The following is a 22789-nucleotide window of genomic DNA, read 5'->3' on the forward strand; positions in this document are numbered from 1 at the left end:
ATAGATAGCCACACCTTGAGTACTATGTATAGGTCTGGAGGTCTCATTTTAGGATAGATGTCGAGTTGCTAGAACAAGTACAAAGAAGGGCAACAAGATTGGTGAGGGGAACAAAGGGATGCTCTTACTAAGAAAGGCTTAAGTTATGCAAGTTGCAGCTTCTGGAGACTAGCAACTGCAAAGTAATCTGATTGAGGTGTATAAGGCCTTGAATGGTTTGAGCAGGCGCAAAGCTGATGGGATACTTCCGCTTGCTGAAACTAAGACCCTGAGGGGGGGGGAAACCTAGATTCAAGAGGAAAGACAGTTGTATAATAGATGTGTGGAAGTTTGCCTTTAGCCAATGGGTAGTTGATTGCTGGAACAGACTTCTATCTGTTGTTGTGGAATTTGATAGCTTAAATAAATTTAAGGTTGAACTAGACAAACATTTGTAGTGACCAGATGGGTGTAATGGGAAGGGGTTTTTTTTGGTTTTTTTTTTGGCTGATATTTTTTTTCTTGTATCATATGCCTCAACTAATGCTATCTGTACTACCAATGTTTTGAAACTGCATTGTAGTCTGTAAAGCAGGGAGAGATTTCACACTGTATTTCAGCATCAATGTATTTATAGTGCTCAAAGCTGTGAAATGCAAAATCATCACTTATGATTTAAATCATTTGATTTTAAAAAGTAATTCACATAAAAGAAATGCAGTTATAATTAGTTAACAGCACGAGTGAATGAAGAATTTATGATATTATAAGCAACTTAAATGTGAATATCATATATTGTGATGTGTCAAATGACTCCATAGAAAAAAAAAAAAAAAAAAAAACCAGCAGTGCAGGTTGATGTAAGCACTATTTCATAGTGCTTATACCAACCTGCTATAACATGTAGGTCAAAAATATGATCTTTAATCAAAATCTCTCCCTTTGAACAGTTACAAGGAAGATATTTTTAAAAAGTTGTAGATAATAAAGCAAGATGCACCCCTGCTTTATCTACAAACAGCAGACACTCCTTCCAAATCTATTAGAAACACATAAATGCAATCTACTGAAGTAAACTATGATGGATTTAATAACATAGCAGATGATGAACACTAGTCACATTCAGGACAATTCTTTTCAGTAAATATCGCATGATTTTAAGGATTTCATATTTTTGGTAATACCTACAGACCAGATCATGAGCTTTAATTTAATACTCATTATATACTGTCAAATTCTTCTACTTTTTTACACATGGGCTGCAACATGAGTGTCAAGGTACATTTTTTACACTCTCACATTGACTATGTCCCAAAAAATCTACAAAGTATTAGTGAAGAACATGCTTAGAGGTTTCACCAAGAAATTAAAGACATGGATATGAAGTAGTTGTTGAGGGGAAGGGGTAAGTCAGCATGTTGGCTGACTATTGCTGGATGCTGAAGAGTGGGACTGTATAAAGCAAAAGGATCTGCAAGATAATCAAAGAAATGAAAATCTGACCCATCATAGATCAGTTCCTAAAATGAGAGGTGAGTGTTTAGTGGACTTTTTACCATGCTCCCCTTTTTAAAAGGTTTTCAACATGTATTTAAATATAAAAGTGCCATTTTGTTATAATTTCAGTGCACAAATTCTGCCAAAATTAATAAAAAAATTTAAAAAAATTAAATTTTCTTGTGATTTTTGAAGAAACCTGATGTGATAAAAAAAAGAAGTCATTTTTTTAAGTACTCATTAGAAAATGATTCAGAAACACCTGCTCTGAGAACTAACAAAAATCAGTGAATTTTTTTCAATATACAGAGCAGTGTAATTAGAAATTAGGAATATCATCCCTTTTAGATACTGGCTCAATATGAGCAAATTTACATCAGAAGACCACAGGTAGTATAAATTGGAAGCAGGAAGTGATTTACCAAGATCATTGATGCAAGAGTTAGAGGAAAACTAGGATGCTAATTAATTCGGCTTTATCTTTAACTGAGGATGCAATAGCCACATCAGCTATATAAGAGTGTAAATATGGAGAACGGAATTTAATTGACAGGAGATCTTATAGGATGGTCTGATTTTTTGGAAGCATGTAATCCAGCTATCTTCTCAAAGACAAACAGAGATATTCCTGAAGGGGAAGAAGAAGAAGAAGAAGAGAAGAAAAAAAAAAAAAGCTCTGGCTAATAGTTTATGAATCACTTTGCTTTCAGATTTATTCATGGAATCAAATTGAAAAATTGGATACATCTGCTTATCTTAGAGAAGAGGGCATGCTCTATTTCTAGCTAAACAGTAGCTTAGCCAAAGAAGTCTCTTGATTTTTAAGTAGTCTGGTTTTCTCTTCAATTAAAGAGAATTGATTTTAATGCACTTTTGTCCATTTGTTTCTTTGCTTTTGTTTGTAAGGTTTTATTTTTAAATGGCAAATAATCCTTGTGGGTGAATGATGATTTTATCTTTTACCTTCTTCACAGAAAAATAATTCCATACATTACTCCTAAGTTTTATAATTTTTTTTTAATGTTGAATCATCAGGAAACGTTAACAGAAAACAGACTTCAGAGAATAACCTGTAACTGATATAGTTGCTCCTTTGGTGTTACTCTTAACTCACGTGGGTGTTAAGAGTAACTTGGGGGCCTTAATTATTACTAACAAAATGAACATTTATAAATGAACAAATATAAATGTAACAAAGTTTACATTTATATTTATCATATTCTGAAGGGAAGTGCCTCACTGTATCCTGGAAAGTTTTAAAATATGCTCCTTTACATTAAAAAAAGTTCCAGAACATTCCATTATATTCTAAAAATTCTAGAATGTTTCACTACATCCCAAAAAAGTTCTAGAAAATTCCAGAATATTTAATTTCATAAAAAAAAGTTCTACAACTTTTCAGAAAATTCAAGATTATAATCTTTCAGAGAATATTCACTATCCACATCACTAATGGTGCATGCATATCGAATGATGAAGCCAGATACATATTCACATCTACTAACTTTTTGAAATTGAAAATTGGAAGACTTACCAAAGATAATATAGGTTCAGCAAGAATGCTCTAGAACTGTAATCTGATACTGTTGGAATGTGGAATTAGCATTAGTACAAGCATATGATGCAAAAAACCAAGCTTATACAGCATTAGCCAAAAAAAAAAAAAAACCTTCCTATTTCATCCATCCATTCTCTCCAAAAGTTTGTCTGCTTCTTCCTTGAATTTATTCAAGCTATAAACTTCCACACTGACAGATAGAAGTTTGTTCCAGCAATCATCTACCTGCTGGCTAAAGACAAATTTTGGCACATCTATTCGACAACTGTCTTTTCTCAATTTCAGTTTATGCCCCTTCAGATTTGCAATCTGAGCTAGAAGAAGAATTCCATCAAGCATTTAGCCTATTCAATCCATTCAAGGCCTTATACACCTCAATCAGATCACCTTGCAGGTGCCTAGTCTCCAGATGCTGCAATTTGCAGAATTTAAGCCTTTCTTTGTAAGAGCACTCCTTGTTCCCCTCACCAGTCTTGTTGCCTTTCTCTGTACTCATTCTAGCAACTCAACATCCTTCCTAAAATGAGGCTTCCTGACCTGTATGCTCAAGGTGCGGCCAGACCATTGCCTTACCAAGGGGTAAGATTTTTTTCCAGATTTTTCTTTGAAATTAATAAAAATAAGTAATGCATGTCATAATGCATATTGCCATGAAATACAATAAACTGTACATTAAAGTTCTTTATTTAATATTATTATTATTATTTATTTTTTTTTTTTTTTTCATTTTTGTTCTTCTTTTGATGTTGTTTCCTATTGGAGGGTGGCGATCACCACACTATACTTCTCTCTTCTTGGGAAAGATTTTTGAAATCAGCTGATCCGCCAGTCCAGTTGCAAATGTTTTTCAGTCAAGAAAGTTTCCTCCTTCCCACTCCTCTCTTTCCTTCTATTTTCTCCTCTAACATTTTTTATTATTTTAATTATTATTATTATTTTTTAATCTGCTTAGTTCAGTTTAGGTCAATTTTTATTATGCAGAACTGGTACAATTCTGAAATTTAACAACCTCAGGACCTAGAAATTGGATCGCTAATTTCTGGGCAATAAATCCAACTTAATGCGAACCTGTCAAAATAAATCTCAAAATCCAAGCACAGATTTTTGTCAATTTTTTTACGTGATTTATTAATTTTTATTACCTTCATTATTTTACTTTTATTAATTTTTTAACTTGCTTAGGTTGTTGGAAAAAATTTGGAAACAAGAAACTGAGGCACAGTGCAGTTACTGAAGTGACTATTTATAAAATCATTTTGGTAATGGCCCATTTAAAACATTAAAATAATGAGGTAAAAAAAAAGCAGAAAGTGCATGGGATATTTTTACTGATGGATATTTAAAATAAAAGTAAAAGATTTTAGATAATTTTTTTCTTTTTTTCCATGATTGGCATAGAACAACTTTCCTGGTCAAGGGAAAGTGTTCTGTAGGGCATCAATTTCCGAAAATAAATATTAAAAAAAAAAAAAAACATCCAGCAAGCTTGGAATATAAAACAAGTTAGTTTTCTAAGTATTCCGATTTTCTAAACAATACATATACTATCTCACATATTGGTGGGAAGTAGCAAATGCTTGCCTGTTTTACTTAGTATTAAACAATTTATGGTATATTTTTAAAAGGATAAAGCCTTGAATACAATTTACTATGACCATATTCATTAAGTTTATTATATCTTTCGTCATAATAAAATTAAAGAATATGGCCATATTAATTTTAAAATTTACATACACCTAAAAACCAGTTTGTGATGAGTCAAATAGTCATCAAGTAAACATTGTTCTGGAGGTTTTTCATTTTCAGTGCAATGGATATGCCCAGGGATGATGATGATGATCATCAGCCATTTTCAATCCACTGCAACATGAAGGCTTCTCCAGAAACTTTCCAGTTCCTTCTGAGTTTGTGCAATGGCCATCCATTTATTACCCACAAACTCGTGAATTTCATCTGTCCATCTTCATTGTTGTCTTCCAGGTTTTCTTCTAGCTCCTCTTGAGTACCATTCGGTTATTTTCTTAGTCCATCTGTGTCCTGCCCAAGACCATTTCAGTTCTTTAGTTTTGAAAAGAATGTCCTTTACTTGAGTTTGCTGCCTAATCCATGTGTTTCTCTTCTTATCTAACAGTCTGATTCCTAATATAATTTGTTCCATTCTTCGCTGTGTATTTCTCAGCTTCTCTTTCATTCTATTGGTGAGTGCCCAAGTTTCACTTGCATAAGTCATGGTGAGGAGTATACATTGGTTCATTATTTTACGTTTCAGACAAATTGGGATATTGCTCCTCAGTATGTGACTATATTTCCTGAATACTATCCATCCAAAATTTATTCTTCTCTTGCTTCCAGCCATTTATCATTATTATAGCTAATGACTTGTCCCAGATGAATATGAATCCATCTTTACAATTACTGCTCCTTCACTCATTATATCCTTTTTGTGGCATATTTGCTCATCATTACTTTTGTTTTAGTTATTCATCTTTAGTACGAAATCCTTACTAACTCTGCATAACTGATTACGATTTTTCTCTAATTCTTTGGGATCGTGGCTTATGAGCACAATGTCATCTGCAAATCATAAATGGTTTAGGTAATCTCCATTCACATTGACTCCTTTCTGCGACAAGTCTAATCTTCAGAAAGCTTCCTCAAGGGCAGCAGTAAGCAACTTTGGAGATATTGTGTCTCCTTGTTGAACTCCTTTCTCAATTTGAAATTTGCTACTGTCTTTGTCTAGTCTAATAAAGGAGGTAATCAAAATCATAATATATGGGGTATCTACACCTTGTCTTTCCAATGCCTGAAAAATTGCCTTATGCTGTATGGAGTCGAATGCTTTTTCATAGTCTACAAATGCCAGTCATAATGGTGTTTTATATTCATTTGCTTTCTCCATTAGCTGTGATAGTACGTGAAGGTGATCCATAGTTGAGAACCCTGTCCTAAAGCCAGCTTGCTCTTTTGGTTGATTTTCATCAAGTATTCTTTCTAATCTGTTAGTAATGACCCTTGTGAACAACTTGTAGATGTGGGATAACAAGCTAATTGGTCAATAATTTCCAATTTCTGATTTATCTCCTTTTTTACGCAGCAAAACTATGATTACATTATTCCACTCCTTAAGTGTCATGCCTTTTCTAATGTATTTTGTGAAGAGTCTTGCCAGTTTCTGTGTCATGTCTCTTCCTCCCAATTTTAACAACTCTACAGGGATGATAATCTCCAATTTAGAAAGCAATAATGGTTAAACTATTAGAAAGATTATTAAAAACTAATGTCAATAAATATTTATTTCCAAATAAAATAAATATACAACAGAATGATGCAATTGCTCTAACTCATGTTGCCAATAGATAATTCCAATTGTAATTATTAAAAACCAATAAAAAATTAAAAATTATCCGTGCTGTTTTTCCTGGTTAGGGGCCAGCGATATGGAGGGAATGCTTGTCATTCCTCCATGTTGATATGTCCAGCTGAATTTTTACAAGCTGGCTGGCAGGTCTCATGGTTTAATTTTGGTGTTTCCTTCATCCAACATCAATGCAAACGTTTATCGTATTCAGTAATCACAGGCTTGAAACCCAGTCCTCTCAAAGATTGTGTGCTACTGTACTCTCGCTCCTGACCACTCAGCTACATCGTAGCTCAGATATTAAAAAAACAATAAAAAATTATTATAAAGACATGTCATGAATGCCACACAAGTTGATGAATGATGAACTGATCAGGAGCAGAAGATTGACAGCTTCACAAAAAATTTTAATTTTAAGTTTTTATATAAACAGTAAAAAAGAAAACAAAAAGACAGGTGCCTCAATTGTGCATGATGATTATGCCCTGATTTCACTGAATGAAATAAAAATAAATTTGGCAAACTATGAATTACAGAACCAATTAAATACTTTCCAGTTTTTGGAAAGCTGCCTTTGGGACATTATACCTATATTGGTCATTCCAAAAGCTACCCAAGTTGGTTTTTAATTATATATCTTTAAACAATTCACAAAGGGGAATCTAAGGATGACACAAGTAATTACAGACCAGTTAGTTTAACTTCCATTCTGGGTAAAATAATGAAGTCACTGGTTAAAGATGCATTGCAGGATCATCTAGACTGCAGCAATAATTCAGACACAGCATGGGTTTGTTAAGGGAAAGTCTTGACTGACAACTTTGATTAGATACTATATTGTGGTTACAAAGGAACTGGATGGAAAAAATAATTTTGATATCATATACTTGAATTTCAAGAAAGCTTTTGACACTGTTGCACATGGAAGATTACTGTACAAATTGAAGCAGTATGGTATTAAGGGTAAGTTGCTGAAATGGATAAAAGGGTGGTTGAGCGGGAGAAGACAGAGCTGTAATCAATGGATGCTGCTCTTTGTGGACTAATGTTATTAGTGGAGTCCCACAGGGTTCAGTGTTGGGCTCACTGCTGTTTTGTATATTTATCAATAATATTGATGAAGGTATATCAAGCTTAGTGTCAAAGTTTGCAGATGATACAAAGGTTGGCAGGGTTGTTAATAACAGTAATGGCAGTATGCTACTGCAATAAGATCTAGAAAATTTGGGCAGATGGGCTGAGAAGTGGCAACTGAAGTTTAACCTTGACAAATGCAAAGTACTGCATATAGGTAGAAGTAACCCCAGAGGGACGTACCAACTGTGTGGTACTACACTTAGGCTGGTAGGAAAATGAAAAAGACCTGGGAGTGATTGTGCAGTCAGATATGAAATTTTCTGAGTAATGCAGACAAGCTGCCACAGCAGGAAATGGGGCATTGTCAATGATATACAGAAATTTATTTTGCTAGCATGGAAAAGGAGGTGATTATCCCTTTGTATAAGGCAATGTCAGGCCACATCTTGTGCACTGCGTACAGGTCTGGAGGTCTCATTTTAGGAAGGATTAGAGTTGTTTGAGCGTGTACAGAGAAGAGCAACAAGATTGGTGAGGGGAACAATGAGGTCCTCTTACCAAGAACAGCTAATGTTCTGCAAATTGGAGTGGCTGGAGACTAGGCACCTGTGAGGCAATCTGATTTGAGGTGTATAATGCCTTGAATGGGTTGAGCACTCTGAATTCTGATGGGATTCTTCTGCTTGTTCAGATTATGAACCTGAGGGGGCATAAATTCAAATTGAGGAAGTACAGTTGTAGAACAGATGTGCGGAAATTTGTCTTTAGCCAGTGAGTGGTTAATTGCTGGAACAAACTTCCATCTGTCATTGTGGAAGTTAATAGTCTAAATAAATTCAAGGAGGAACTGGACAAACGTTTAGATAAATAAATTCACGGAGGAACCGGACAAACTTTTAGAGGGAATGGTTGTGTGAAATTCTTTTTTGTCTGATGCTACATAAGCTCATACACTTGCTTTCTTGCATCACATGCCTCTATTACTACTACTACTGCTGCTACTAACTCGGTAGGTTTCTAAATGAAAAAAAATAATATATATATACAGTAGACTCTTTATTTTACAGGATAGATGGTAAAAATAACATCCCGGATAATCGATTTCCTGGTTAATCCAAAAATATCAAAAAATGCTCAGCAACGTACCTAAAAAATATGGCGATAGATTAAAAAACCTTCCACTCACTACTCATGTGTCCAATACAATGAATGCATAAGTATGAAAACATACCTATAGGTAATGATGTATGCTTGTGTTGGCAGCCTTTGGCAGCTGATGCCAAATTTTCACAATATTTTCACAAAATATTGTGAAAATTATTGTCTATTGATAAAAACTGTCTATTGATTGAAAAAGTCTATTGATTGAAAAAAAATTAAAATGTCTATTGATATAGTATCTTTCAAACATGTTTTGTTTTGTTTTTAAAAAAAATAGGATAAATAAGTGAAAATAAATTCACTTTGAGAAATATGAAAGTACAGAAGATTGTTTTTTTCCTTTTGCAACTTTTTGATGAATGGTGCTTCAAATATTTCTTAAAACCATTTTTTTCAATAGAAAATCATCTTGCTGCTGTAGGTAGTCAAGAAGTGCTTCTGCATGGTTTAAAGCAACAAATGTGGCTTATTTTTTGTGACAATATCAACTATTCTTCTTCTTGTTCTATAGGTTCGACATCATTATTTAGTGGTGATGGGGTGTAGTAGTTGTTACATGATGTAAAATTCCTTCATCATTTAGTACTTCATGGCCAGCTAAATCTTTGTCAGAATTAAGCAAATTATGAATTGATTACTCATTGACATCCCCACACCCTCTCAATTTGTTGCAAATTTCATAATATTTCTGGTAACAGATCTTAGCAATTTTTTCCAGATCCTTCATCATTTCCCGGTAAAATTTTACAACAAGACCCCTTTAAGGTTACGCTTTTTATTGATTTCCATGCTGCTGAAACTTCATAAATCGCATTCAATACAGTCAGGTTTTTCCAAAATGTCAATCAATCATAATCATTCACTTCTGCTAACTTGAGAGATAAATTTCTGCAATTAGCATTAGCATTAGTAGAGGCATTTGATGCAAGAAAGCAAGCTTATGCAGCATCAGCCAAAAAAATATAAATAAATAAAAAATAACCACTTCCCCTTCACCCCTCTGTTCATTCGAAATACCTGTCCAGCTGAGCCTTTAACTTATTTAGGCTATCAACTTCCACGACAAGGGATGGAAGTCTGTTCCGCCAACCAACCACCCGCTGGCTAAAGGCAAATTTCCGCACATCTATCCTACATTTGTCTTTCCTCAATTTGAATTTATGCCCTCTCAGGTGATTATTCTGAGCAAGAGGAAGAATCCCATCAGCATTGAGGATGCTCAAACCATTCAAGGCTTTATACACCTCTATCAGATCACCTCGCAGGTGCCTAGTCTCCAGACATTGTAATTTGCAAAACTTAAGCCTTTCTTCGTAAGAGTTGTTGCACTTCTCTGTACTCGTTCCAGCAGCTCTACATCCTTCTTGAAATGAGGCCTCCAGGCCTGTATACAGTACTCTAGGTGTGGCCCGACCATTGCCTTATACAAGGGAATAATCACCTCCTTATCCCTGCTAGAAAAATTCCTATATATCATTGACAATACACCATGAGCTACTCTTGCAACCCGTCTGCACTGCTCAGAGAACTCCATATCTGCCTGCACAACCACCCCCGGGTCCCTTTCATTCTCTACCACTGTCAGTGTAGTACCACAGAGTTGATACGTTGCTCTGGGGTTGCTGTTTCCCATATGTAGCACTTTACATTTGTCAATGTTAAACTTCATTTGCCACCTCGAAGCCCATCTGCTCAACCTTTCCAGATACTGTTGCAGCAGCATAGTGTCAGTAGTGTCATTGACAACCCTGCCAACCTTTCTATTGTCTGCAAACTTGGACATTAAGCTTGATATACCATCATCAGTATCATTTATAAATACAGAAAACAATAATGGACCTTATACTGAACCCTGAGGGACTCCACGAATAATATTAGTCCACGATGAGCAATGTCCATTGATTACCACTCTCTGTCTTTTCCCCCTCAACCACCCCTTTATCCATAGCAGCAATTTACCTCCAATGCCACACTGCTCCAAGTTGTGCAGCAGTCTTCCATGTGCAACAGCATCAAAAGCCTTTCTAAGATCCAAGTATATAATATCAAAGTTATTCCCTGCATCCAGTTCTCTTGTGACTGCATCATAGTATCCAGTCAAATTGGTCAGGCAAGACTTCCCATTAACAAAACCATGCTGTGTCCGAGCTATAACTGAAGTCTTGTCTAGATGATCCTGCAGTGCTTCTTTAACCAGTGCCTCCATTAATTTTCCTGGAACATAAGTTAAACTCACAGGTCTATAATTACTTGTGTCAGCCTTTGATCCTCCTTTGTGAATTGGGGTCACATTTGCACATCTCCAGTCCATGGGTACCTCCCCTGAGTCCAACGAAGCTCTCATAATTATGACTAAGGGTTTGCTTACTTCCTTTGCTGCCTCCTTTAATATAACTGGATAGATCCCATCCACCCCAGGCGCTTTTCTTGTGTTTATCTTCAACAATTTCTCCTCCACTTTACTCTCAGTTATTACAAGATTCTATAGCTTACTGCCAGAGTTAAATACACCTCTGGCATTCCCCTTACTGAATAACTCCTCATGTGTGAATGTCGAGGCAAAATATTCATTTAGTTTGTTAGCTACCTGAGCAAGATCATCAACAGTTGACCCATCGATATCAAGTGGACCAATCTGATTCATCCCCTTCCTTCTAGATTAAAGAACTCTTTGCTGTTTTTCTTTGCATCCTTTGCCAAAGATTTCTCGTAATTTGCCTTCACCTGCCTAACCTCCTTTGTAACTTGGTTACAGATCAACTTGTATCTATCATAGGCTTCTGTCACATGTTAATTTATATGTATCCCATGCATTTTTCTTCTCTGCCATATGTCTCATTAGTTCATCTGACATCCATTTAGGCCTAAATCTTGAACAATATTTCTTAGTTGGTATGTAACGCCTAGTTGCTTCCAAGATAAGTTCTTTGAATGCTTCCCATTTTGAATTTGCTGTTAGTAACATCATCAGTTAGTCCCACTGTATAGAATTTAAATACTGTCTCAGTCCATCGTAGTCGCCTTTACGAAAGCAATAACCCTTCCCTTTACCCCTAATGGTAGTTACTTCTTTGAGTAAATCCCACTTCGGCACACTGTGATCACTGCCACCTAGTGGTTCATTTATCTGCAGATTCTTAATGCATGAAGAATCACTACTGATAATCAAATCAAGAGTACTACTCCCTCTAGTTGCCTCCCGAACATGCTGATGTAGAAAACAATCATCCAATAAATCCACAAAAGCCTTGCTAGTCTGAGAGTGACCAGCCCCCAAATTCCAGTCAATATCTGGGAAATTAAAATCCCCCATTATAAGACACTCTGATTTACTGGCCCACTCTATTTCCCTGTACAGTTTCTTATTATACTCATCAGAGTCATTAGGCCTATAGCACACTCCTACTCTCAATTTTGATCTCCCAATGCTTATGTCACACCAAACTGACTCGACACTGCACTGTCCAGCGATGTCGACTGGCTTCACTTCCTTGGATTTTATGTATTTCTTAATTAATAGCATAACCCCTCCTCCCTTCCTATCCTGTCTATCCTTTCTGTAGACATTGTCCTCCCCAAATTCCAGTTCTGCATTCCTTATATCTGTGTGACACCACGTCTCTGAAATCCCAACAATATCTGCCTTTGATGTTTTGAGCAATACCTCAAATTCATCAAATTTAATTACCAAACTCCTAGCATTGGTGTACACGCAAGTATACATGCACCTGTTCTTTTTCTTAGCTACTCTAACACAACCCATGTGTTTACTTGCACCCCAATGATTCCCAACTGTCTCTGAAATATCCTGCATCTTATTTTCCAGGCTGCTGTTCATTCCAATAGAAGCAGTGCAAGAATCACTTTCACCTCTGCCAGTGGCACCTGTTAATCTATTAGTCCTTGTATCCTCCCAATCTAGCAGTTTTCCGACCCACCTAACACTGCCTCGACAGCATCAGGAAACATTCTTGCACCCTTTCTATTTAAGTGTATCCCATCCCTGTAGAAGCAGTCTCTCCTGTTAAAAAGTACAGACCAGGCTGAAAAAATTTCTACCCCTTGAGCCTTGCACAATCTTTCCAGGGCCGAATTAATCAACAGGGCTCTCATCATATACTCCCTCCTATCGTGTCTGGGCAGAATTGCAGACACTTTCAAATTCAACCCTAATTCACGGCTTTTTTTCAACAGTGACCTGTACTTGTTAAGTAATTCCGCCGGTCTCCTACTCCTAATATCATTAGTGCCAACGTGTACAACTATATCACCTTTTGTGCCCTTAAAAGATGATATCCGCTCTACAACATCATCAGCTTTTGCCCCTGGCAGACAAAAATTGCTTTCATTTGATGGATGACACCTTCATCCATAGGTTGTATTAAAGCTGTCACATTGGGGAGTAAATATTTGACAAAATATTTCTGTCTGATTTTAGAATTTCCTCATTAGCATTAGCAGAGGCATACGATACAAGAAAGCAAGCTTATGCAGCATCAGCCAAAAAAAAACCCCTCCATTCTTCCCAAATGCCTGTCCAGCTCAGCCTTAAATTTATTTAGGCTATCAACTTCCACAACAAAAGATGGAAGTCTGTTCCTCCAATCAACTACCCGCTGGCTAAAGGCAAATTTTCACAAATCTATTCTACAACTGTCTTTCCTCAATTTGAAACTGTGTCCCCTCAGGTTCTTAATCTGAGCAAGAGAGAGAATTCCATCAGCATTCAGCTTGCTCAACCCATTCAAGGCCTTATACACCTCAATCAGATCACCTCGCAGATGCTTAGTCTCCAGATGTAGCAACTTGCAGAACTTAAGCCTTTCTTCATAAGTGCACCCCTTTGTTCCTCTCACTAATCTTGTTGCCCTTCTCTTTACTCGTTCAAGCAAGTCTACATCCTTTCTAAAATGAGGCCTCCAGTCCTTTACACAGTACTCTAGGTGTGGCCTGACCATTGCCTTGTATAATGGGATAATCACCTCCCTGTCCCTGCTAGCAAAATTTCTATATATCATTGACAAGACTCCATGACCTGCCCTGTCAGCCCATCTGCACTGCTCAGCAAACTTCATATTTGACTGCACAATTACCCCCAGGTCTTTTTCACTTTCTACTTCCCTGAGTGTAGTACCACACAGTTGGCACATATCTCTTCGGTTATTGCTACCCATATGCAGTACTTTGCATTTGTCAATGTTAAACTTCAGTTGCCACTTCTCAGCCCATTTGCCCAACTTATCTAGATCCAGTTGGAGCAGCATACTGTCTCTACTGTCATTAACAACCCTGCCAACTTTTTTTATCATCCACAAATCTGGACATTAAACCCAATATACCTTCATCAATATCATTGAAAAATATACCAAACAACAATGGGCACAACACTGAACCCTGGGGAACTCCGCTAATAACATTTGTCCATGAAGAGCAGTGTCCATTGATTACCACTCTCTGTCATTTCGCACTCAACCATCCCTTTATCCATTGTAGCAACTTACTCTTAATGTCATATCTCTCCAATTTGTACAGCAGTCTTCCATGTGCAACAGTATCAAAAGCTTTTCTAAGATCCAAATATATGATATCAAATTTATTGTTTGCTTCCAGTTCCTTTGTGACTACAGTAAACCCCCGCTATTTGTGGTATCTGTATTCGTGGTTTCGCGTATTCGCAATGGCCAGACCATCTATGTTACGTGGTCCAATCTGATTCATCCCTTTCCTTCTAGAGTTTACATAAGTTAAGAACTCTTTGCATCCTTTGCCAAAGATTTTTTGTAATCTGCCTTCGCCTGCCTAACTTCCTTTGTGACTTGATTACAGACTAGTTTATATCTGCCATAGGCTTCTGTGTCACCTGATACTTTATATGCATCCCATAAAATTTTTCTTCTCTGCCACAAGCCTCATTAATTCATCTGACATCCATTTAGGCCTAAACCTTGAACAGTATTTCTTAGTTGGAATGAAAAGCCTAGTAGCCTCCAAAATCAAGTCCTTGAAGGCTTCCCATTTAGAATTCAACATTGGTAACATCATCAATTGATCTCGCTGTACAGATTTTAAAAACTGTCTGAGACCCCTGTGGTCACCTTTACGAAAGCAAAAACCCTTCCCTTTAGCCTTGATGGTAGTTACATCTTTAAGTAATTCCCACATCAGTACATTGTGATCACTGTCACCCAGTGCAGCAAGTCATTAGCATGACTTGGTGCATTGTCTAATACCAGAACAGCTTTCTGTGGCAAGCCCAGTGACACCAGATGTTGGCACAGTGAAGACCCAAATTTAGTTCTAAACTAATTGGGAAATATCTCCCTGTCAATCCAGGATGACTTATTATTGTAGTAATTAAGAGGTAAATTTGATATTGAAATACTTGAGATAGCCAGTAGTTTTTTTGCCTTTCCAATTGCACAGAGTTTCAAAGAATAAGACCTGGCATAGTATGAGCATAATATACTAATTCTGAAGTTCTGGGACAATATAAAAGAAAAATGAATTTACTTGTTGTTGTTGTGACTTGTGGTCTGATGTGCATATGGTGAACCCTTGGTATGAAGAACTGTATCGCATACAGGATAGGCTAAGCCATATTTATTAGCATTAGTAGGGCATATGATGATGGAAGAAAGCGAGCTTATATAGCATCATCCAAAAAAAAAAACCCTTCCCATTCCACTCATCCATTCATTCATTCATTACCACAGCAAGGAACTGTCAATCTTTGCTTTTGCATTTTATGTCCTGGAGCTTTTACCTTGGTTTTGTAAGCCAAAGTTTTTGAGGGAAGACATTTCCAGTACAATCCTGTTTCATCAGCATTGTAAATTTGCTCCAGCAGAAGTTCATTGGTTTCAATAAATTTTGAAACTCATTGGTGAATTCTTGGGCAGCTGGTGCATCACTATTTAGTTTTTCATCTTGAATGGCAATCTGACGAATGCCGTGCCTCTGTTTAAACCACCCAGAAGATGCGTTAAAATCGTCCTGCAATTTAAATTCATCAAAAAATATTTTGCCTTGGCTGCACAAACTACCCTAAAGACTGGAATGCCTTCTACTCTTTGTTAGCTAAACCACTCCACCATTGCCTTGTTGAGGTCCTTGTTTATAGACCTCCATTGTTTTTCTGATAGTCATGACTTTAATGCTATCAGATGTGCCTGCAAAATCTAATAGCTTCGCTTTATTTTTTATAATGTTGCATATTGTTTGGTCACCAACATTATATTGGTTCATTAAAGATTTACCGGATGCACCGTTTTCAAACTTTTGAATAATTTCAAGTTTTTTGTTCAATTGAAAGCACAACTCTTTTGTGTTTACCAATAATTTTCGTGATTTCTAAACAAAAAAAAAATATTTACTCTAAAAAAAATTTCGACACTCCTGACATAAATAACGAAACAAAATTTGTCTTTTTTGAGGTGAGATAGAACACAACAATCCACGTGATGCACTAAAACAAACTAAACATTTGTTCTCTTTCTATTGTTTTTTTGAGCGGTGGGTGTGAAGACAGTGGGGGATGTGAAGTAATTGGCACATTCATCTCCCAATCGCGACTTATAACACCACTTCTTATCACTTATTTACAAATTACAAAACATCTGTTTATACCTATTCTATTTGTTACTTGAATTTTATGATTTCCGGTGGATATTTTTTTTTTCTTTGGAGTCTTGAAATGTCCCAGTTAATCTGATCCAGTAAATTGTGAATCTGCTGTATATTTGTCTATCTGAAAAACAATACACACTTCACGAAAAACCAAAAGAAAACTGAATTTAATTGCAAAAGCAGAAGACATGCCCATTTGTCTAAAAACTTCCTATTAAATTGGAAAAGTTGGCAGGTATGCAGAAAATATGGATCAATTTCATGTATGCTTTTAGCTAGTTAGTGAGACAATTAGAAAGTATAAGATGTAAACATAAAACAGTTGGCTTAAACTGGAAGATTATTTTATTTTTCGCAAGCATCACATTTGAAAATTTTCTTACAAATAATTGAGGAAAATGGCCAAAGAGAAAAAAAAAAAAAACATCCTCTTATCTAAAAAATTCTGATGTGTACAATTCTTACCTCCAAATGTGTCCAGTCAGTATTTACAGTACTTGTAAGAGGTAGGGAATTCAAATGGTTTACATAAACCTGATTACCCAGGTGGAGATGACGATCGAGAAGCTCAAGAGGAGACGGTGTGCTAAAACGTGGAATCTCTGCAAAGTGAGTAGTGGTGTTACTATCATTCTGAAGCAAAACAGTGCTGTCATTACTTTGAAGCCAATTGCTTTGAGTGACACATGCTTGAGAATCTGTAAAGCTTTCTGGAGATGCTATGCCTGTAACTGTGGATGTAAAACTGGCCATTTTTTTCTTCATGTAAACGTTTCTGCAATGACTCAGGAACAATTTCTTGTTTTTCTTCAGGGAAATAATATTTATCAGTAGCATTCTTTATATCGGGACAAGAAGAGGAATGCTTCAGATTAGACAGTCGAGGCATCCCTCTAAAAATTGATTCTGATGGACCACAGTGACTGAAAATAGCGAAAACGTTTAATAGATCTAACAAAACTTTCAATCTTCAACTGTGAATGTTCTTCTTGTATACTCTTTTCCAATTCTTCATATGACTCCCCTTCCCCATGATCCTTGGATGTAGTTAAATCCACAGTTTCACTGAGTGCTTTTGGAGATGTTGGAATCCTAATTTCTGTGTTGGAAGGTGATAATTCACTGCACAATCCATCTGCAAAAACACAAACCAAATTTATAAACTTTATGCCAATAAATCTTTATAGATAAATGTTTATAAAAGAAAATAGCTAATATTCATCCAATATATATTTAAAAAACACCCAAATTATGCAATGGATGAATAAATCAATACTTGTTAAATGCAATTGCAAGTCAAAACCAAGTATTAATAGTAAGGAATGAAAATTACATTATGTTGTTAAGAAAGCAATAGTTTATTATCACTGATGGCTTTGGAAATAATAATTATATATGTTTTTAGAGTGGCCAAAGGATATTCGGGGTTGTAGGGTACCTTTATATTGTTAGAACAATCAGAATAACACCTTAACTCCAACTTAGAACTATGTAATAATGAACACAAAGAATTTAATATAAAAAGTATGTTTTTAATCATTCACTGGAAAACTGTTCTGATAAAAGTAGGAAAACAATAGTAAGAGCTGTGTAACACAAAGCTTCAAATGGACAAGCGATGCCAAACACTGGGAAACATACATTTTGTATGAAGGGATAAATCGTTAATAGGTACTACAAAAAAACTAATGTGTATTAAGGAAAAGAGAAAAGACATCATGAAAACTGTGCATACAAATCTTCAATTTAATGATGGATAAGTTTACAATATAATCATTGTAATTCATCACCTGATTAATTTGCCATCCCACTTATTTCATCATTTTTTCAAGTCCCAACCCTACCATTGGTTGGTGGGTTGTTGTTTTATTGCACATTGGCAACTGAGGCCCTAATGTGCCCTACCACTGGTTTATACAGTATAAATATATAAACAATTGTACTGTATCAACATCACTAATTAACAGGATGCATTCCTTTTAATTAGTGATGTTGGTTAATCTGTCACAATTTTGAGGGTCTAACTGGTAACAAATTACCGATGCATTAGCATTAGTAGAGGCATTTGATGCAAGAAAGCAAGCTTATGTAGCATCAGCCAAAAAAAAAAAAATAAAATAAAATAAAATAAAATAATAATAAAAAAATAAATAATAAATAAATAAATAAAAAATAACCACTTCCACTTCACCCCTCTGTTCGTTCGAAATACCTGTCCAGCTGAGCCTTAAACTTATTCAGGCTATCAACCTCCACGACAAGGGATGGAAGTCTGTTCCACCAACCAACCACCAGCTGGCTAAAGGCAAATTTCTTCACGTCTATCCTACATCTGTCTTTCCTCAATTTGAATTTATGCCCTCTCAGGTGATTATTCTGAGCAAGAGGAAGAATCCCATCAGCATTGAGCATGCTCAAACCATTCAAGGCTTTATACACCTCTATCAGATCACCTCGCTGGTGCCTAGTCTCCAGACACTGTAATTTGCAAAACTTAAGCCTTTCTTCGTAAGAGCACCCCTTTGTTCCATTCACCAATCTTGTTGCCCTTCTCTGTGCTCGTTCCAGCATCTCTACATCCTTCTTGAAATGAGGCCTCCAGACCTGTATACAGTACTCTAGGTGTGGCCTGACCATTGCCTTATACAAGGGAATAATCACCTCCTTATCCCTGCTAGAAAAATTCCTATATATCATCGACAATACACCATGAGCTTCTCTTGCAGCCCATCTGCACTGCTCAGAAAACTTCATATCTGCCTGCACAACATCCCTAGGTCCCTTTCATTCTCTACCACTGTCAGTGTAGTACCAGAGTTGATACGTTGCTCTGGGGTTGCTGTTTCCCATATGTAGTACTTTACATTTGTCAATGTTAAACTTCATTTGCCACCTCTCAGCCCATCTGCTCAACCTTTCCAGATCCTGTTGCAGCAGCAGCATAGTGTCAGTAGTGTCATTGACAACCCTGCCAACCTTTCTATTGTCTGCAAACTTGGACATTAAGCTTGATATACCATCATCAGTATCATTTATAAATACAGAAAACAATAATGGACCGAACACTGAACCCTGAGGGACTCCACTAATAACATTAGTCCACGATGAGCAGTGTCCATTGATTACCATTCTCTGTCTTTTCCCCCTCAACCACCCCTTTATCCATAGCAGCAATTATACTGTATTTTGTAATCCTAATTTTTTTTAAAGCTCTAAAAATAAAATGCCAATGTTGGGAAATGAGAACTGATTTTGTTGATCCTTTTTATTAATGCAATGCACAGAACAGGTTTGCTTTAAAATGTTTTAATATATTCAAGCATACTGGGGAGTTAGTCCTTTCCTAACTCCACATATTTCATGTCAAATTTAAGTTGTCAATGCTCTGGAAAGGTGTTTAAACATGAAAACTTCTCAATGATATTCCCAAAATTTTTCCTGCAAGGTCAAGTGACTAATCATACTGTGATCATCACTCAAATAACCGAATAACAACAAACAATTACTGCTAACTAACAAACAATAAGAAATAAAAAAGCAAGGCAGATAAAGGAACCACTAGGTGGCAGTGATCACAGTGTGCTAAAGTGGGATTTACTCAAAGAGGTAACTACCATCAGGGATAAAGGGAAGGGTTTTTACTTTCATAAAGGCGACTACGATCGTCTGAGACAGTATTTAAATTCTATACAATGGGACCAACTGATGATGTTACCAACAGCAAATTCAAAATGGGAAGCATTCAAAGAACTTATCTTGGAAGCTACTAGGCGTTACATACCAACTAAGAAATATTGTTCAAGGTTTAGGCCTAAATGGATGTCAGATGAACTAATGAGACATATGGCAGGGAAGAAAAATGCATGGGATACATATAAATTAACATGTGACACAGAAGCCTATGATAGATATAAATCGATCTGTAAGCAGGTTACAAAGGAGGTTAGGCAGGTGAAGGCAAATTACGAGAAATCTTTGGCAAAGGATGCAAAGAAAAACAGCAAAGAGTTCTTTACTTATGTAAACTCTAGAAGGAAGGGGCTGAATCAGATTGGTCCGCTTGATATCGTTGGTTCAACTGTTGATGATCCTGCTCAGCTAGCTAACAAACTAAATAAATATATTGTGCATCGACATTCACACATGAGGAGTTATCCAGTGAGAGGAATGCCAGAGGGGTATTCAACTCTGGCAGTAAGCTAGATAATCTTGTAATAACTGAGAGTAAAGTGGAGGAGAAATTGTTGAAGATAAACACAAGAAAGGTACATGGGGTGGATGGGATCTACCCAGTTATATAAAAGAAAATAGCTAATATTCATCCAATATATATTTAAAAAAACACACGAATTATGCAACACTTGTTAAATGCAATTGCAAGTAAAAAGCAAGTAATAATAGTAAGGAATGAAAATACATAATGTTGTTAAGAAAGCAATAGTTTATTATCACTGAAAGGAAGTAAGCAAACCCATAGCCATAATTATGAGAGCTTCCTTAGACTCAGGGGAGGTACCCATAGACTGGAGATGTGCAAATGTGACCCCAATTCACAAAGGAGGATCAAAGGCTGACACAAGTAATTATAGACCTGTGAGTTTAAATTCTGTTCCAGGAAAATTAATGGAGGCACTGATTAAAGAAGCACTGCAGGGTCATCTAGACAACCCTTCAGTTATAGCTCGGACACAGCATGGTTTTGTTAAGGGAAAGTCTTGCCTGACCAATTTGACTGGATACTATGATGCAGTCACAAAAGAACTGAATGCAGGGAATAACTTTGATATTATATATTTGGATATTAGAAAGGCTTTTGATATTCTTGCACATGGAAGACTTCTGCACAATTTGTGCACCAGTCACACTGCACACTCCAATGCCACACGGCACAAGCAGTGTGGCATTGGAGGCAAATTGCTGCTGTGGATAAAGGGATGGGTGAGTGGGAGAAGACAGAGAGTGGTAATCAATGGACACTGCCCATCGTGGACTAATGTTATTAGTTGAGTCCCTTAGGTAGTAGTAGTAGTAGTAGCAGTGGCATGCGATGCAAGAAAGCAAGTGTATGAGCTTATGCAGCATCAGCCAAAAAAAAAAATCACACCATTCCCTCCAAATGCCTGTCCAGTTCCTCCTTAAATTTATTCAGTGCTGGGTCCATTATTGTTTTCTGTATTTATAAATGATATTCATGATGGTATATCAAGCTTAATGTTCAAGTTTGCAGACAATACAAAGGTTGGCAGGGTTGTTAAGGTCACTACTCACGCTATGCTGCTGCAACAGGATCTGGAAAGGTTGAGCAGATGGGCTGAGAGGTGGCAAATGAAGTTTAACATTGACAAATGTAAAGTAGTACATAGGGGAAACAGCAACCCGAGAGCAACGTATCAACTCTGTGGTACTACACTGACAGTGGTAGAGAATGATATGGACCTGGAGGTGGTTGCAACAGTCTAAGCAGTGCAGACGGGCTGCAAGAGTAGCTCATGGTGTATTGTCAATGATATATAGGAATTTTTCTAGCAGGGATAAGGAGGTGATTATTCCCTTGTATAAGGCAATGGTCAGGCCACACCTAGAGTACTGCATACAGGTCTGGAGGCTTCATTTCAAGAAGGATATAGAGATGCTGGAACGAGTACAGAGAAGGGCAACAAGATTAGTGAATGGAACAAAGGGGTGCTCTTACGAAGAAAGGCTTAAGTTTTGCAAATTACAGTGTCTGGAGACTAGGCACCAGCGAGGTGATCTGATAGAGGTGTATAAAGCCTTGAATGGTTTGAGCATGCTCAATGCTGATGGGATTCTTCCTCTTTCTCAGAATAATCACCTGAGAGGGCATAAATTCAAATTGAGGAAAGACGGATGGGATAGACATGAGGAAATTTGCCTTTAGCCAGCAGGTGGTTGGTTGGTGGAACAGACTTCCATCCCTTGTCGTGGAAGTTGATAGCCTAAATAAGTTTAAGGCTCAGCTGGACAGGTATTTCGAATGAACAGAGGGGTGAAGTGGAAGTCGTTATTTTTTATTTATTTATTTATTTATTTTTTTTTTTTTGGCTGATGTTGCATAAGCTTGCTTTCTTGCATCAAATGCCTCTACTAATACTAATGCTATCATCTGCAAACTTGGACATTAAACCTGATATACCATCATCAATATTACTTATAAATACAGAAAACAACAATGGATGCAACACTAAACCCTGAGGGACTCCATTAATAACATTAGTCCACGATGAGCAGTGTCCATTGATTACCACTCTCCGTCTTCTCCCACTCAACCATCCCTTTATCCATAGCAGCAATTTGTCTCCAATGTCACATTGCTCCAATTTGTGCAGCAGTCTTCCATGTGGAACAGTATCAAAGGCCTTTCTAAGATCCAAATATATGATATCAAAGTTATTCTTTGCATCCAGTTCTTTTGTGACTACATCATCGTATCCAATCAAATTTGTAAGACAAGACTTCCCCTTAACAAAGCCATGATGTGTCCAAGCTATAACTGAAGTCTTGTCTAGATG

General features: G+C 36.6%; 2 protein-coding genes across 2 annotated transcripts in view; both read right to left on the bottom strand.

The window, feature by feature from the left end:
- Nucleotides 1-17012, bottom strand: part of LOC150080619 (hamartin-like) — a 124645-nt gene extending 107633 nt beyond the window's left edge. Inside the window, exons 1-2 of the mRNA XM_090380758.1 lie at nucleotides 16725-17012; nucleotides 15397-15626 (exon numbers count right to left, since the gene is read on the bottom strand). Of these exons, the coding sequence (XP_090236884.1) occupies nucleotides 15397-15626; nucleotides 16725-17012 (518 nt within the window). The remainder of the gene's footprint in view (nucleotides 1-15396; nucleotides 15627-16724) is intronic.
- Nucleotides 16735-22789, bottom strand: part of LOC150080620 (hamartin-like) — a 293531-nt gene continuing 287476 nt past the window's right edge. The window contains exon 14 of the mRNA XM_090382129.1: nucleotides 16735-17394. Within this exon, the coding sequence (XP_090238255.1) occupies nucleotides 17153-17394 (242 nt within the window). The 3' untranslated portion in view covers nucleotides 16735-17152. The remainder of the gene's footprint in view (nucleotides 17395-22789) is intronic.

The sequence above is a fragment of the Mastigoproctus giganteus genome, chromosome 9 (assembly GCF_048544385.1).
Source record: "Mastigoproctus giganteus isolate SK-2022 chromosome 9, ASM4854438v1, whole genome shotgun sequence".
Classification (NCBI taxonomy): domain Eukaryota; kingdom Metazoa; phylum Arthropoda; class Arachnida; order Uropygi; family Thelyphonidae; genus Mastigoproctus; species Mastigoproctus giganteus.